Source organism: Perissodus microlepis, chromosome 9 (genome assembly GCF_051167445.1).
Source record: "Perissodus microlepis isolate ML-2025 ecotype Zambia chromosome 9, ASM5116744v1, whole genome shotgun sequence".
Taxonomy (NCBI): domain Eukaryota; kingdom Metazoa; phylum Chordata; class Actinopteri; order Cichliformes; family Cichlidae; genus Perissodus; species Perissodus microlepis.
The window spans coordinates 1,771,568-1,789,297 of NC_140469.1; the positions used below are offsets into that span (position 1 = coordinate 1,771,568).

At 44.2% G+C, this 17,730-nt stretch overlaps 1 protein-coding gene across 10 annotated transcripts in view; it reads right to left on the bottom strand.

Moving 5' to 3' along the window:
- Nucleotides 1–17,730, bottom strand: part of LOC146379864 (uncharacterized) — a 117,391-nt gene that overhangs the window by 26,516 nt on the left and 73,145 nt on the right. The window contains exon 1 of one of the 10 annotated variants that reach the window (XM_084938729.1): nt 2,565–4,323. The exons of the other annotated variants lie outside the window; for them this stretch is intronic. Within the exon in view, the coding sequence (XP_084794855.1) occupies nt 2,565–3,996 (1,432 nt within the window). The 5' untranslated portion in view covers nt 3,997–4,323. Of the gene's footprint in view, nt 1–2,564; nt 4,324–17,730 lie in introns of those variants that run through there. 10 annotated transcript variants of the gene reach the window in all.

Consider the following 17,730-nt stretch of genomic DNA (forward strand, 5'->3'; position numbering starts at 1 on the left):
AAACTAAGCAAAAAGCACATGGTAGCAACAACACTACGGTCACGACGGTATTACTAAATGTGAAAACGGTTTTCTTTGTTGTTCTTTCTTTTTTATCCTGGTAAAAAAAAAATTATACTAAATTTGGACACAATGTTTGTGTTTTGACTGAGTTGTGACAGCTTTCTCCAGATTGGATGCCCCTTACAAAAGGAACATTTGAACAGAAAGTAGGAGGGGCTTCTGTACTCTCACTGACATCATTCAGAGCTTTTGGCTCACTGCCAGCTGACATCATTATGTAACAACTGCACCCCAACGGTGGCAGCAGATGGCCCCGCCCCTCCCTGAGCCTGGTTCTGTTGCAGGTTTCTTCCTGTTAAAAGGGAGTTTTTCCTTCCCACTGTCGCCAAAGTGCTTGCTCATAGGGGGTCATAAGATTGTTGGGTTTTTCTCTGTATGTATTATTGTAGGGTCTACCTCACAATATAAAGCACCTTGAGGTGTTGCTGTGATTTGGTGCTGTATAAATAAAATTGAATTGTAATGTTCAATGCAACCGTATATATAAATGTGGCCATGTTTGCGCCTCCAGCACTTCAGCACCACTAATTGGTTCAAGTTAAAATCGTATTTGTGTATTTTGAACTTCATGATTGATTTTCCAAACTGAGATGCTGTAAGACTGAGCTCAGTTTCTTTGGACACTAAGCTTCTGAGGTTGTCCAAAAGCAGCAACAATAACAACTACTAATAAAAACGACATAATAAAAGCTGCACTATCTGATCTCTGGGGGAGGGGTGTGAGTCTGTGTTATCAAAGACGTGCTTTTCCTGTAAATGCTTTTAGCGCCATGCTTTTAACATGATCGGGTCGAGTTGCACTGGAGACTCCATGGAACCATTTGCTCGATGCTTGGGGCCATATTTCTGCCACAAGCGGATCAAAAAATAAATCTTTCTTCTTTTTAAATTCCTTCCCATCTTCATATTCTATACATCTTCCCCATCCTCGCATCCCAGACCTTACTGTCTAAATCCTTCACTTCCTGTTCTTCGTCAGGGCTGTACTCACTCGTTTGTATCACTGTCACCATGCATTTTGCCTTGTTGCCTGTTCCCTTTCCCAACCCCCTTTCATCTTTTTCCGTATGAAATCTGCTCATCGTCACCCCCATGACCCCTCCAGAGAGATGGAGCTATGACCAAGCTGCAGCTCAATGCAGATTTGCGGTTAATACAATAGAGATTCATGCACTTCCCTGAAATACAGTATCACAAAAAACAAAAAGAATCTTTGAAAGTAAAGCAATTTTTCTAAGTTTAGATATCTCCATGACCTTGGTAAACCAAAACAAACAGATGCATACAACACACAGCCTGTAGCTAAATGACTCCGGACTTCAGGGGATGCAGAGAAATAAACATTACTGGCCTACATTGGCCTGGCTGGAAGCCTCTGCCACTCTCTGGGCCAGCAGCAGCAGAGAGCAGAAGAAGAAGCCACAGAGAGAAAAAGCAGACAAAGCAAAGGAGAGACTTGTTAAACGCCCCACCCTGATGGTCCAAGTTTCAAAGTTTGTGACCCCGTTTTGGTGACGGTCATCTTTGGACATGGCGGTGACCCGCTTTCAGCCATCTTGGCTGTGCCGGCCCTCACCGGGAATCTAATGAGCATTCAAAGTAACAGGAACAGAGGAGAAAGCGCTAGAACGAGATGGAGAGCATGATGGAAGCACAGAGAACGAGAGGAAATGAGTCTGGACAAAGACAGAACAACCATCAGTTTTAACAAGCTGTGCTATATCCCGACCCCGAATCCCAGTGTCAGCCGGAGGGAACGCTGCTACACAACCTCTCCCTGCAAGCTCATTGTGCTGCATTAGCACGAGCACATCCACTTACACGTACAGGTAGCCAGACGGGGGAAATTCAAAGCTCCATACCTGTTGTTTCAAGCACTGACACACTCATTTCTTTTCTTCACTCACTCCACACACAAAAATTGTAGCTAAAATACGCACTGTGTGCTTGACCAACACAACCAGACAGATGCTACCATCGTGGAATTTTAATGAGCCCATGTGGGGTGCGAGGGGTAGCTGCTCCCACTGCTGTCGACTTTTCTCAGCTTTTCTCTTTTTTTGCTCCCCATCTCTTTCCTGTCTGGCACTCTTCCTATTCGTCTGGCTCGGCAGCTTCCCCCGGAGCCATTCACGAGCTCAGATCCTTCTACTACAGTAACATTCAAGGGAGCCATGCTGTCTGATTTATGGCAGTCTGACAGAAGACAACTTAATCAAGATGTCAACCTGCTAATTTTCTTGCTTGTTTTGCGCTGCATCCAGCAACCTCTACTCTCCATTTCAGCTGCTGCATTCTCCACCCATGCATACTTTACCTCTTTGAAAATGACAACAATGAACAGATAGCCAAGAAACCTATATAGCTATATATTAGACGTTTACATCCATGACACTGTATTAACATAGCACCAGTTTAACAGAACTAAGTTTCCTCATTTGACAGATCTGCCACTGGTCTTTTAAAACTGGTATTAAAAGACAAGACTGGTGTCCACCTACCATCCACTGTCATGAAGGGGTTAGTGCTGCTATAGACACCAGTGTCAAGGTCATCATCGTCATCAATGTCCTGTGCCTTTGTTGATGTGTTTCCAACTCTAAAGGTTAAATCTGCACCAGTGTTCAGTTCAGCATCCTCTTTATTCCCATCAAACTCTACAGTCTTGTTAGAATTAGCAGCTTTCTCATCACTGTGTGAGCTTAGAGCTTCAGCAGATCCAGCGTTCAAGCTGCTGAACCCCTTGGGACTGAGGGGCACTGGAAGCACAATGCCCCCTGCCTCTTTCTCCATCCCAAAACCCTCCACTGGGGCCTCTAATGGAGAGAGTGGGAAGCCAGCGCTGCCATCCCTCAAAGGAGGAAATGGGGAGAGGCAGAGGCGGGGTTCGGGTGGGGATTGCCGTAGGTCGATATGTGTGGCACCAGCTGCTGTGAGCGTGGGGGGAAGGGGCTGATCTTCGGCAACAGTTAGCGAGCGTTTCATGGAGTGCGGTGAGCGATGAAGACCGCTTAAAGGTGACGCCACCTGGTCCAGCCCTGCCTCGTCGCCACAGGGGTATTTATCAGGGAGCTGTAGACTGGTGGGTACTGACAGGTGGGAACATTCAGACATTGCTCGCCTCATGGCCTTCCTCTGCTGCTCAGCTCGCCCAATAAAACAGGGCGCCAACTCCTCCTCCTCTTCTTCCATCTCCTCCTCACTGTTGTCCACTGAGGAGCCCTTTGACAACTGTTGAGCTCCCGAGGCTACACCGGCTCCAGCCACATTCTCATCCGCCCTCTCCAAGTGGTTGTCACTGACTACTCCTATGACGCAGTAGTTGGGGGCCACCTGGGGCATGGCAACCTTTGTGCTTGATTCGGCAAAACATGAGCTGTTCCAGTGATCGGACGGAGAGTCTCCATCTACTGGAGAAGCCTCTGTCAATGAGGCTCCTACTGAGTGGGGAGGCACTGCACTAGTAGGTGATGGCAGCTCCATACACCTGGCTGGAGAACCAGGAACTGGTGGTAGAGGGACCCTGCCTCCAGATCCCATGGCAGAGGGCAGTCTTCCTGGGGAGGCTGGGGAGGGGGATGGCGAGGAGGAAAGAGGGCTGTCCGGGCTGTCCCCTGCACTGCCCAGGGAAGCATTGCCCATCGAAGTGCTTCCAGACATGCCCCCAACTCTGACCGGCACCTTCAGCTCTGCGTCCATGCCACCTCTGTCTGGACGCTCAAAGAAGCAAAGCTTGTCTTCATCTGTGAGTCCGTCTGAAGCCATAGGTCTGTCGCCTACCACCAAGCCCCTCGGGGTACCCGTGTCCTTGGCTGTGGGGTGCTGCCAATCCCAGCTCTGAGCTGGCACGCTGGGCGACAGGGACGGCACCTTGCACAGCTCACTGTACTCTGAGAAAGGAGAGCCAGGCTGCTGATCAGAGAGAGAAGACATGCTGTCTCTCTATTCTCTCCCCTTTCTTTGTTTCCAAGCCTGCAGCTGTCTCAGGTGTCAAAGAGGTAATCTCTACCACTCTGCCTGTCTCGCTCTCTTTCCTTTGTTGTCTTGTGCTGTTGCCGTTTTGCGCTCTGCAACTCCAGGTGTGTGTCTGTGTGTGTTTCCACACTGAAGTCAAACACACACTGAGGCTGAACTGGATGTGCAGCTCTCTCCGCTGCTCCCTCTCTCTCTCTGGTTCTCTCACTCATTATTGGAGCTGTCATGTGACCCAGTTGTGGAAGTCAATTGGCTATAGCCAGCTCCCGGAACCCGCCCACTGTGGTGGAGTGAGTAAGCCCCCTCCCATCTACTTTTCTTTTTCACTCTTTTCCCCCTCTAGACCCTTCTCTGTTATTCTGTCTCTTGGCACAAAGTACAACGTGTACACACACACACACACCCTCGTTCTTCTTAGTGAGGACCCTCATTGACATAATGGTTTCCCTAGCCCCTTACCATAACCATTAAAAATGAATGCCTAACCCTAAACCTAAACCTAACCATAACCTAATTGTAACCCTGACATTAAAACCACATTTTGAGCCATCAAACTAGTGAGGACCGTGTGTGTGTCCTCACAAGTGACTGCTGGTTCTCACAAGTATAGTAGAATGCAGATTTCGGTCCTCACAAAGATAGCTAGACAGGAACACACACACACTTCTCTAGAGCACTGCCATTAATTAGTGTCCATCTGTATGACCTGTTCAAATCCCCTCACGTGTCTCAGCAGACAGCATCCATGTAAAGTTTGGGGTCTATTTTCAGTCCCTGCGGCTGAGCTGTGAAACCCTCCTGGTAACAAACAAGCACACGGTTCTTGAAGAGTTGCAGGGGGATAAAATTAGAAAGTTGTAAGACGGTGACAACAGAAGCTCTGAGAGCTAAAGGAACAAAAACGTGTGAGAATGTGTGCGGGAAGCTATCCAAGCATGTGTGTGCGTGAAATAAGCAACAACTCTGAGCTCAGTGTGAAAGGAAAGAAGAGGAGATGGGAAATGAAGTCAGGATGGAGAGATGAAGAGGCGAGCCTGTGGTAAAGAGGCCTTCACGTCTGTCAGAGTGTATCTGGTCCCACACTTCTATCCCTCAAACACACACACACACACACACACACACACACACACACACACACACACACACAATGACATGTGCGCGCGTCACATGTCATTAAGCATGTAGATTTTCAACCCTCTAAAAAGATGCTTTTACACACACTTACAGAAAAAGTGCATTCTTCAGTGTAAGCTTTGTGTCACGGCAGATGTAAGAGTCGTTACACACTTTCAGGCTAAAGCGCACAAACACAGTCGAGCCTGTAAGCGTTGGCTTCTTGCACGCAAACACTTTCAGCTCCATTTCGCTTCATCATCATCATCATCATTTCCACTAAACGTGGCACAGTGTTACTGGAGCTGTTGGGGCTGAACAAATGGACAGGATTCATCACATTTATCGTTTTATTTCACAGTACAGTGACAACTTCACAGCAAAAATGTCAAGAACATCCAAAATAGCACAAATCTGTCCTCAGCTACAGAAGAATCCGGCCTGTGCTAGATAAATAGATCCCTCTGAAACATGTCCCACAGCTTCATGGATCAATACAAGACGGCAGGTGACAAAGACGATGCTCCCTTCAGCGTTTTTGTCTCTAGGCCTTTTTTGGTAACACGCCTTTATTTAGTATCGCCTGACAAAACAATAAAGTTTATCGTGCGTAAACAGATAATCTGAGGTAAAGGTCACAATGTGGTGCAAAAGTAACGGTGGACTGGAGCGTGATGGTTTTAGTTTGATATATGTGTGTCCAGTGCCAGTCAAAACAGCCGGCGGTTACACTCATTCCCGCGGCTGCCGGTTTGGACTGAAGGCTGAGTGTCAGCAGGAAACCATGATTTATAACAAGCAGACAGGCACACGGGGACAGAGCGAGGTGGCAGGGCTGAAGATGAGGAGTATGCAGACAGACAAGAGCAGGAAAAGGGAATCAGAATTGGAAAAGTGGAGGAAAACAACACAGAGGAAAAGGAAATGTAGAATGGATACTGAGCACAGCGCTCAGATAGAGCAGAAAAGAGCTATTTAAGAACCAATGCATTTACCATTGACCAGCCAAGAAGAAGCACCTCTGCCTCAGTTTGTGACCAGCTGCCTGTTAGCTTAATGAATGGTACAACAATGCAGTCTTCCCTGTGTTTCTGGGAGGGCAGTGCATCTAAAACAATGTGACTTTAACGATCAGCTACTCAGCATCATCTCTGAATAGTCAACTTCAAGTGGGTCTCACAACAATAGAGAGGATTAAGTGAAATGATGGAGCTGCAATGGTTTACTAAACAAAAGCACAACCGCAAATAGTTCCATAGCCAGAGGAAGCGCTGCTTCATAAAACAGTAAATGAATGAGAGCTTTGTTTTCACTCACTGGAAAAAGGATTCGTGCCAAGCTGGCATGTGGAACAGAGAGGTATGCAGACCTTCCTCCTTCAATGAAAAACTAAACCTTACCAGCACAAAAGCAGAGGAAACACAGAGGAAAAACCAGAGTTTAGAGGAGTCTGGGCAGCGTTGAGCTACACCTTCCTCGTTAGTTAGCAGTTTTAGTTCAAATACATCGTCAAATACGCATGATTTCTATTCGTTTCATCGCCAAATGCATAAATATGCTTGAATACTGCAATGACTGACGTATCCTTTCATTGCTTAGGAGGTTACATCATGCATGAGTCTACCCAGGGCGAGAACTCAATTCATTGTGACTTCTGGTCACTTCAGGGGATCGGTCAACAATAAAGAGATACCAGAATGCCTTCCAACTGCAGCCCCTCTCCTGCCCTGTTTGTCTAGCGTATGTCTGACGCATTATGTGGTTAATGGGATCACAAGCGATCCGAGTTTGCCTCCTTCCTTCGGTCTACCCGTCAATTAACTAAAATGGCTCCTCCTGACGACTACGTGTTTGGACACCATTAAAAGGCAGCCTGCCGCCAAACCGAGAAAGCACGTCTCCACCAGAATGCCAACGACCTCCGTCGCGTTACGGGGACGTCAGCCTGCTGCGTCTCCTAACCTGCCTCTGTTTCTGCATCGCAAAACGTCACCACAGTCGGCGCCTCTGTCGCCTTTTCCACATCGCTCCTGGAAAATAAGACGGGCAGGCAGGTGTGGACAGACAGACAGGCAGGTAGACGTGCTTGGCAGGTAGGCAGACTTGCTCGAGGCTGACGGACTGTCACTGCCTCTGTGCATCACATGTGTCATGTTTGCTTTGGGCACAATTCTTCTCTCCCTGCCTGCTTGCCTCTTGAAGTACAAAACTGATGCCAGAGTCCCATGGGGACAACGACACACACACCGACAAACTGATGACCTCACCCTGTCTGACTGGTTGGCTGACAAAGATACGCAGACACACTCACTATACAGTGTTATATAATCCCACTGGGTGACAGAGAGGCTGTGCCTAATAACCCGTGCAGGCCACTAGGAGGGCATACAGACAGGACAAAAGCTGTGGCCAGGAAAACAGCTCAGTGGCATGTTTGAATGGCTTTAGTGATGCAGACTAAAAGTGACAGAAAACAGCTTTGATTGATCAATAAAACACCAATTTAAGATTTTCTGCATATACATGCAAACATCCCAATGTCCCTTACAGTCCTTCTGCTGTAACTATGGTACCAGTATTGGATCTGCGCCACAAATCTGTCAACACTGGACTGCCTTCAGCCTCATAGCGGTGCTAGAAGCTTAGCTGATGTGGCCTTAAGCAGGTTAAAAGGTCAAACTTCTCACATTTTTAGTTGAAAACATAAGAAAAGCTGGATGATCCAAACATTCTAGTTTAATAAATTTACCAGCAGCAAGCCAGACGGCATGTGGGCGTTGTTTCATCGTTTTCCCCCGTCACTCACTCAGGTTTGGAAAACATGCAAAAATAAAAATGACCAACAGAAAACAGGATCAATTCAGTTTCGTAACAAAGCTTTGCACCTGAAGACGCAGCAGTAAGTTATGCATGCAGGTAGGGCTGTGCGATATGACCAAAATCTCATATCCCGATATAAGACATCTATCGTGCTGATACCGATATAAATCACAAAAATGTAACATTTCCTATAAATCCTGTGAATCTCGGGCAGCTCGACTTGTGTGAAGTGTTTCCAGCTGCGCGTCGTGTAGCTGGAGTCCAGTGTTTTAACCGACGCATGAAACGATACATTTTTAGACATAAGTTGTAACGGCCGCCGTTTTCTTTGTGAGTATTTATTACACGGCGTGCTGCGGGGAAAAGCCTGTTCTACGTTTGAGTCTAAGGTTTATTTTTTAGCACCTGGCGGCTCTTTTTTTGCTTCTCATCCGTCAATAATCTGCATCTTTCACGTGATTCAGTTTATTTTGAAAAGTCTCAACAGGATCTTGAGCTTTATTGTGAAAGGTTTATGTGGAACAAGCGGACACGCGGTGGTTTACCGTCGTTGTTGCTAACGACAACGCATAAAAACAAGCGCTTGTCCGTCTGTAGTGTGGTTATATTAAATATAAGAGAAAGAGAGAACTTTAAGACATTAATAATAACTACAGTGACATCAAAACGATGAACAAATATTGCCGTAAACAGTTTATTTTGCGACACCATGAAACAAACAACAGCGTAAAATGAAACGACAGACGTTTTTATATCGTCATCCGATATATATCGTTATATCGAACAGCCCTACATGCAGGAGGTATGATTCAGGATATTGTGTTCTGCCTCCTTGCACAACTCTTACGTTTGTCCCCTCAGGTCATATAGAGGACTAGAAGCCTGGTAACCAGTGGCAACCTAAAATCATATAGCTACTCCAGCAGGTGTTTAGACATCAAATGTTGGAAGTTCTCCGTGTTGTAGCAGTATCTGATGATTACAGACATTAACACAGGCTGGTCCGCTGTGGATGTACCAGGAAACTAAAAGCTGGACAAAAAGTGACGAAACGTTTCTGTAGAAATAGGTTTCGAAGCAACAGAAACCCCACAGAGAGACAGGTGGTACAAAGTATCACTGAATATATCTGTTTTTCCACGTTTAACACCTGTCCAGTCACATATGATGTCTGCAGTCAGCTAAAGCAACCATGCAATATCTTCTTTCGGTATAAGACTCACATATTATGCATCAGCACGTTTTCCCTCCTAATGCCGACACTTCAGCTGGAAGCTCTTCTTGTCATTTTAATGCAACGTCTCCCCTTTAGTGTCATTGGCAGAACCATGGAGTTACTCTTTAAGGAGTGATTACAAAAAAGACACATTAGCAGGTAGACTTCAGACTGCTTCTACCAACATTTGTGAATGAATCTGCGGCTCTCAGTGAATTCAAGCGTGGTACCTTTATAGGATACCAGGTGTGCAACAAGTCCAGTCATGAAATTTCCTCACTAGGAAATATTCCACAGTCAATTGTTAGTTGCATTATAACAAAGTGGAAGTGACAGGGAACAACAGCCACTCTGCCACGAAGCAGTAGGCCAGATAAAAATCCCAGACTGGGGTCAGCAGATGCTGAGGTGCACAGTGCTCCCCAACCGGTCGCAGCAGATGGCCCCGCCCCTCCCTGAGACCGGCTTTCCCTCCCACTGTCACCAAAGTGCTTGCTCATAGGGGGTCATGTGATTGTTGGGGTTGCCTCTGTATGCATTATTGTAGGGTCTACCTTACAATATAAAGCACCTTGAGGCGACTTGCTGTGATTTGGCGCTGTATAAATAACATTGAACTGAAAGGTCGCCGACATCGCCTCGTCCAACATCGGTGTCTGATCTCACAAATGGTCAAAAATTCACGTAAACACACTTTTTCTTCAAAACAAGGTTGGATGGGAATGGACTGTCACTCAAGTTAATTTGCATTTGAAGCCAGATGAGCTAACACTTTCGACAATATAGTTTACTTCCAAACAAAAAGCCTTGGTTTTTTTTTTACATATGGCTTTTTATGCAAGTTAGTCATGAGCTGTTGTGTGAAATTAGCAGGATATGCCAGGAATTTTCTGTAAGCTAACTCACCTCTGACAGACTGCAATAAAAAGATGGAATGATGATGACAGATAATGAGGAAGAGGAGAATAATCTCAGCAGGGCGTCGGTGAAGACAGTGATGATGCAAGGAGACAGTCTTTAGTCCAGTTTATTTATAGCTCAATCGCATTTCCTTCCCATCACAACAGCCAGACTCTCACTAAACATCTATTGTTTCCTCGGTAGCCCTTCTTCACATTAGTCACCAAAGCAACTGACTCTTGTTTCTATAGCAACTGGCTTCTTCATCAGTCTGCTGGCTCCAGCCAAGCGGGGGGTTGGGGCAGAAATGGTTTGGGGGAGTGTTTGGTAGTGATGGTGGTGAGCCAGGGGCTGATGGAGGGAGGATGACGGCAGTGAAAGAGAGTGTGTCTGCACGAGGAGGGGGACGTTATTAATATTCTAGAAAGCACGGGGAAGGAACTCCACTCCACTAATCTTCTGTGCTTGTTGCTGCAGGTTAAACAGATCAGTCAGTGTCTTGGTATTAATCACAGGCATCAGGCAAAATCCCACTGCTCTGAAAACATGGGAATATGTCCTTTGTTTCGCTGTTTAAGGGGATTATAGTCGTTTCTTCTTCTTCTCAGAACTGTGACCGACAGTGTGAAGACTTATTTGTGACATTAGGTAAAATCTGAATCGAGCCACCCCTCATTCCTTTACATCTCACATCCAAAGGAGCCAAACCCTTTTGTAATTTTTAAAGTGTAATAGTCCTCCAGACTTTTTGAAGCTCTTTCAAAGTGTTTATTTGGACATTTGCTGATTTTTCACTCATTTTAGTTTAGTGCTTTTACCTGATCGGTTTCAGAGGAATTGGTTCCAGTTTGTTCCAATTTAATCAGCTCACTCTAAAGTAGTGCGAACGAGATCTATTAGCCAAAAAGATAACATATCAGGATGTGTGCGGGCTTAAAAAAACTACAGCAGATTAACAGTATCAACAAAATCCATGGATGTATCCATCTACTGTTCACTGAAGTCAGAAATGGTCTGGAGTGGCTGTCAAGAAGCCATTCTTAAGGAAAGGGAACAGAAAGAAAAGGCTGAGATGTGCCAAATTATACAAGAGCTGCACTGAAAATCTGAAAGGTGGAGCTGCTAGCCCTACCTGAAAATGCCACAGATGCCACTCTAATCAAGGATCTCTGGTGTGGGACACTCACTCGTCCTATGCCAAAGCCAGAAAAGATCAAAGCTGTTTTGGTGGAAACAGGGTGTAAATGATCCCCGGCAGACCCGCCCACACGTACATGCTTTGCTGCATACTTCTTTTATTATTGCCCTGTTGATTTTACACACAGTCGGCTGCAGCTTTGCAGCTCACAGCCACACACTCCAACGACAACAACAATTCTGGCTCATTCTTTAAGCTGGCGAGGCGTGATTACGGATGCCGCTCAGGTGCGTCCGCCTCCCCTGCAGCGGCCCCGCAGACCACGCCCTGCAGACCACGCCCTGCAGACCACGCCCTGCAGACCACGCCCCGCCACACTATGTTGGTTTTAATGCGCTGACTGATCACTGTAAGTACACATCATCTCCTGAACTGTCCATAATAAGTAAGAATACTTGTGCACAGCTGGATTAGTATGAGCTACAGGACAGTGCTGTATGAAGTTTGTTTTTGTTTTTGAACTTGTCACTTTGGCTCCATGAAACCAATAAGTGTACAAGCTCAATCCTAATCATTACTCCATGTTTCACTACTCCCAATAATAAAAATGATACTAAACTATTGCTGGTAAAGATGCTGATATAACAGCAAAGCTTTGATTAATAAAAGCTGTCAAAGGGTTTCTGTATTAAAATTAGCCCATCATGTTACACCAGGCTGTACGCTTCAGTTAACTGTTCAAAGTTTGTCTCAATACTTAATGATCGAAAAAAGGACAATTTTGAAAATGTCCCTAAACAGCACATAAGAGACAGCGTGTTTCATTCCTATTTATTAAGTACCAACATAACCAGCGGCCCTGCAACTCATGAAGCAGCTCTAAGTGTCTGATCTAAAGTTGTCATTCATAATGCAGAATCTGAATCCGACGCCCTCGGCTGTTTCAGCCACATCCAGTAACTCCCTCTGGCTTTCTCAGATATGTATATTCATATACGCTTTTAACACACATGGCATCCTAAGACATCTACAGCACACCCAACGGCAGTTTTCTGCTCCTCCTGCCTACATGGACCCAGAGGCGATGCAGCTCTTCAGCCTAGATGGACAGCGGTGCAGATTTCAGCCAAACTCAATGCAGATCCACGACGCTGAGAGATTGAACACATCCACAGAACACACAGTGACAGGGAAGTGTCACATTCAAATTTGTTATTATTAATAAGGAGTGCCACGTCTGTCACTTTATCCTCGATTTACTCATGAAGCCAGTTTTCAAAATCTGCTGAAAACCGATGAGCCTCTCCGGCATTCGTGGCATTTAAAATGATGTGAGGCTGTGGCAAATGTACGGACAGAATTTGGATTTCTAGAAAGCTGGAGGTTGGATCAAAACCCAAGTTTGAGTATCTTTACCACCAACATCCCATTAGTGCTGTTTTTGGTTTTTTATACACTTCAGAAATTACAGAAATTCTTAATGAATGACGAGGACGTCCAACAGTGGTATGAATTAACTCCTTACTACCATCACTGCTGGAGTTTGTTGGTCATTAATAAACATCCTCTCTTTGATAAACGACCTGCCTAAAGATATTATCTGCTGGATGTTACGAGCTTTTATTCATATACACCACATATCAAAGTTTTTAGCACGGGGATATTTATCCTTTAAATCAAGTGGAACGAGCATTCTGTGGAAATGTGTGGAAACTGTGCCCAGTGTCACAACACCAGTAAAACAATGTTTTTCTGTCATCCACACAGGAAAAAAAGTCAATTTAATAAAACACGAGCTGCTATTTACCAAACTACCAAAGTGTAATTGATCTAAAACGCTGTCATACTTGGAAAAACTACGGCTAACTCAAGATTACCAAACGTCTGTGTGACCATTTCAAGGAGAGGAAATCAAGATGAAGTGAAATACTGAAGTATCAAATTAGCATGACGCTTCGTTACGACTTAACGAGTCTTCATCTAAACTTAAGCTTGTATCCATTTATTTTTCACATTTCTATTTAACGAAGTTTAAACAAAGTTGCAAGTTGTATTAAGCGATCTGGACTATTTTACCTGTTGCTGGATGAAGATGAAGGACGTGCACAGTGCCACTTCCTCACCCGTCTCAGTGTAAGAGTTATCTTATAAAGGCAGGAGAAGCTACAGGAATGTTGCATCTTGTTCTAATCAAAGGATCCTGTTTTAATAAGTAGGGTGATCTTGACTGAAGGTTAAAGGTATTTAGCCATGAGCCTCCAGAACAGCTTCAGTGTTGGTGCTGAATGCTCTTTTCCTGATATCTGACAGGATTTTTAGGGTTCTTTGTACTTGACTTTGCTCCCTCTCTGTTAGGGACGGCCCAGAGAGAAACATATCCCACCTGGATCAAAAGGGAAACGTGCAGCGGTCCAAGCAGACTGACTGGGCTGTGAAGCAAAGGAGTCTAAACACAAACAGCAGTCTTAGCTATAGTGACAGCACCTGTCAATATAAACGGTTGCTCCTTTTTCCTGCTAACAAGTGTTGGTACCATACATAGCACTGATTGGCTTATTGTTTCTTGTCCTGTCTACTCGCTGGATTCATTGCTTGTCAAATATGAAAGCCCTCGTTATTGTGTTTAAAATGTTAGATGAACGGACAAATTCAGGAAAAGGTCTTTCTAAGAAGCATTTTTTTCCCAGAAGCACCGTATGCAGTGGTGCCGCTCCATCCTTACAAATAATGGATTTCTCTGGATCTGAAATATTTGCCTGTCATTTAGACCTTTAAATTTATCCCCACTACTTTTTTTTAACAAGGTAAGTAGACTTTTTGCTTAAGGAGCCAAAAAGGACAAAACGGATTATTTGCTAGTGACTACAAATCCATGGAATTTCATGAAATATGATGTTACACTAGGGTCAGTTTATCGTCTGCCTTTTGCTGGACATGGGTGACACCACACAGGGGCTCAGTCTACATATCTGCCCATTTACCTGTTTATATACATGCTGTTTATTTGCCTTTCTTTCTAGGACATCTCCTTTTCTGCATCCATAAATGTATTCCTGACAAAACCTCGTGTATTTCTTTACCTATTTGCTTCCCTGTCGATCTTTTTCCTTGCCTCTGTCCATGTCCTGTCTTTCTGGACCATGCTCTGTCTTACATCTGTCAGTCTCCTGTCATTTTCTTTTCTCGTAGTCTCTCTGAATTCTGCCTGCCTGCCAGGAGAATCTTAGGCTTTCAGATGCTTTTGTTTAAACATTTATTTTACATTCATCTGCATTCAGCAGCTGTTGAGCACACACAGAACTCTCATGTGGTTCAGTGCGACTTTTAGAAAGAGAGGACCTGAGTTTATAGACACTCATGGACTAACATCCCAACGTTCTACATTAAACTCATTTGTCCTCACCTGCAAAGCTGAATGAACTGGACACCAACATATAACATACTGTCCTATACAGGCCTGCCTTTTTAAAGAAAACTTTTCTGCCAGCTAAGCATGAAGTGGCTCTATTACCCTGGAAATCAGGTCAACTTTTTTAAAGCGGAAAACTTTTGGATGTGAGCAAAAGACATTAATTATATGTTCTATATAGTTCAAGGTTATTCTGTCAGGCCAAAGCAAAGACTGCAGATTACATTTCACAACCCTCTGAAATAATTACAACTTCTGAAACAAAGGTGCCTCTTATCTGAAGGGATAATTATAACAGTGAGTAATGGAGCATTGACAGGCTGAAGGTAATGGAACACAGGCTTGACAGCTGGCTCCCTCCATGCGGAGGTTCAGCACCATGGACAGAGGCCAAGATCTGCTCAGTAACTTTAAAGAATTTGAACCGATTTAATTTTAGTGTCACTGGAAAGCCAATTCAGACGTTCCTTTCAACTTTTCTCTCGTGTCTCTTGACAGACACATACACTCATACATCCAAATTCCAAATCCAACGTCATACTATGGAAGATACTACAGATGAAAACAATAACAATGAAAAAGGATTTGCTAAATTAACAACATTGACCTTCTTAGTAACATGAACAAGAAATATTTCAAAATGTTCAGTGGGCCATGAAATGAAATAATTATACAATCATAAAAGGGAGTTTTTCCTTCCCACTGTTGCCAAAGTGCTTGCTCATAGGGGGTCATATGATTGTTGGGTTTTTCTCTGTATGTATTATTGTAAATGGTAAATGGTCTGTATTTGTATAGCGCTTTACTTGGTCCTAAGGACCCCAAAGCGCTTTACACTATACACAATCATCCACCCATTCACACACACATTCACACACTGGTGATAGCAAGCTACAGTGTAGCCACAGCCACCCTGGGGCGCACTGACAGAGGCGAGGCTGCCGGACACTGGCGCCACCGGGCCCTCTGACCACCACCAGTAGGCAACAGGTGAAGTGTCTTGCCCAAGGACACAACGACCGAGACTGTCGAAGCCGGGGCTCGAACCGGCAACCTTCTGATTACAAGACGAACGCCCAACTCTTGAGCCACGATCGCCCCATTGTAGGGTCTACCTTACATATAAAGTGCCTTGAGACGACTGTTATTGTGATTTGGTGCTGTATAAAAAAATGAATTGAATTCTGGGATGGATAAATCTCTGTGCAGCGAAGCAAGTAATCTTGTACCATATTTTTCGGACCATAAGGCGCATTAAGCAAAACAAAACAGTCAGATAAGTCAAAGTTTACTCAACTCATTCTTCTTGCTTCCTCCACTTCCATACCATTGATTCATTAATGCTGAATTCTCTGCAGCTGCTCTATTCCCATGTTGCTGCAGTATATGAATGACTAACCTCGTATTGTGGATGGATTTTCTCAGTTGTTCTCCTGACTGAAGTTTGGTCCGTTTACAGCATCCTGCCATGTGATTGCATTTGTCCCTGACCATCGGGAACCCTCACGTTAACTTTTATCGAGTGGAAAAAAGTTAGCGTTCATCCTCCAGCTTCACTGTGTTTATGTTATGCTAACATAGCTGTGTCGCTAGCAATCACATAGCACATCATTATATACCAGCTAGCCCAACTTCAGTAACCCTACAAACATCACTGCTGTTTAGTTTTCTGTCTTCATTTATGTTGGACGTGACAGCAGAACTGTACGTTTGAATGTTTCAGAAATCTCAATCAGAACATGCTATATCATGTTTAGGTGGAAGCTAGCGAGCTAACTTCCTGCTAACTTCTAACTCTGTTAAATTGAATAAATCCTGTTTTCATGGATGCCTGGATGTTAAACCTAATTGTTACACCGGGTAAAGCAGCAACGCTGATCATTTTATTACAGATGAAAGAATTTAGACAGTTTTTAACTCTCAGTGATGCTGCAGTGTTTGTTTGACTTTGGGACCTGAAGCTGACGGAGTTTAGGACCCAGATTACTCCGCGAGGCTCCTGACTATGGCAGCCGTGATGCTCCGACCATCCATCCAGCGGTGCGGCTTCATAGCTACCAAAGTCGTACTAAAACATTTTTGACAGATTTCTGATTTTTACCACATAAAATCGGTTCGAGGTCAGTAAGCACAACCAGAATTCATACATAAGACGCACCGGGCTATAAGGCGCACTGTCGATTTTTGAGAAAATTAAAGGATTTTAAGTGTGCCTTACAGTGCGGAAAATACGGTAATCATTACATATGAAATACAAAAAAGGTTGGATGGACTGTATGGATGTATCTATTATTTGTGACTGAAATGTTAAATGATGCCTATTTTATTGCATTAAAATGTAATCTAGTTTTTATTCATGGATCAGCATTTGGGTCTCAGACTGAACTCTAACAAAACCAACATTAATCTGGTTTTCTTGCTAAACTGTTTACTTTCACTAAGTGCATTTGCAAGTTCCCTAAAATGTGGCATTACAGTGAGCCCAGGACTTCGTTACCAGCATGTTGTATTTGTTCCCTCACCAGTGTGTTTTTGTACTTAAATTGCAACATGTGCAAAATCCATTGCGTTTACTGCACAAGTTTACTGCGATATACATCTATAGTTAGTTTGTGTAGGCAAGTTGCAAGTTTAGCATTATTCCTAAAAAGGGCCTTATGTGAAAGCAAATGAATTTTAATTGGAAAGTATCATTCATGTCTGACTTTGTCAAAAAAATAGTAAAAATCTAGTTTAGTCACAGAAACAAGAATAGTAGATGTGCAGAGTCTTTTTAAAAAGCCAATATCAAATTGTATTAAATCTGAAGCACAGCCCACACTAGTGGCCTGAAGCCATCTCTGCATGGGGTTTAAATCTGTTCTTTGTGAATCTGTTGATGAACCAACCTGGAAGTGACTTGCTTTTTTGTCTTAGTGTTTGCTGTCGACTCCTACAGTGGGGCCAATGAGGCAAATCCTAACACTTCCCCCAAAACCGTCAAAAGACATTAGCTCACCCTGGTCCATAGGGCCATACTCTACGAATGTCCCTTCTGGGTTACCATCTAACAGCCTGCGCTCTAACGAAACAGAGCTAAACAACAGTGAAAAGCAC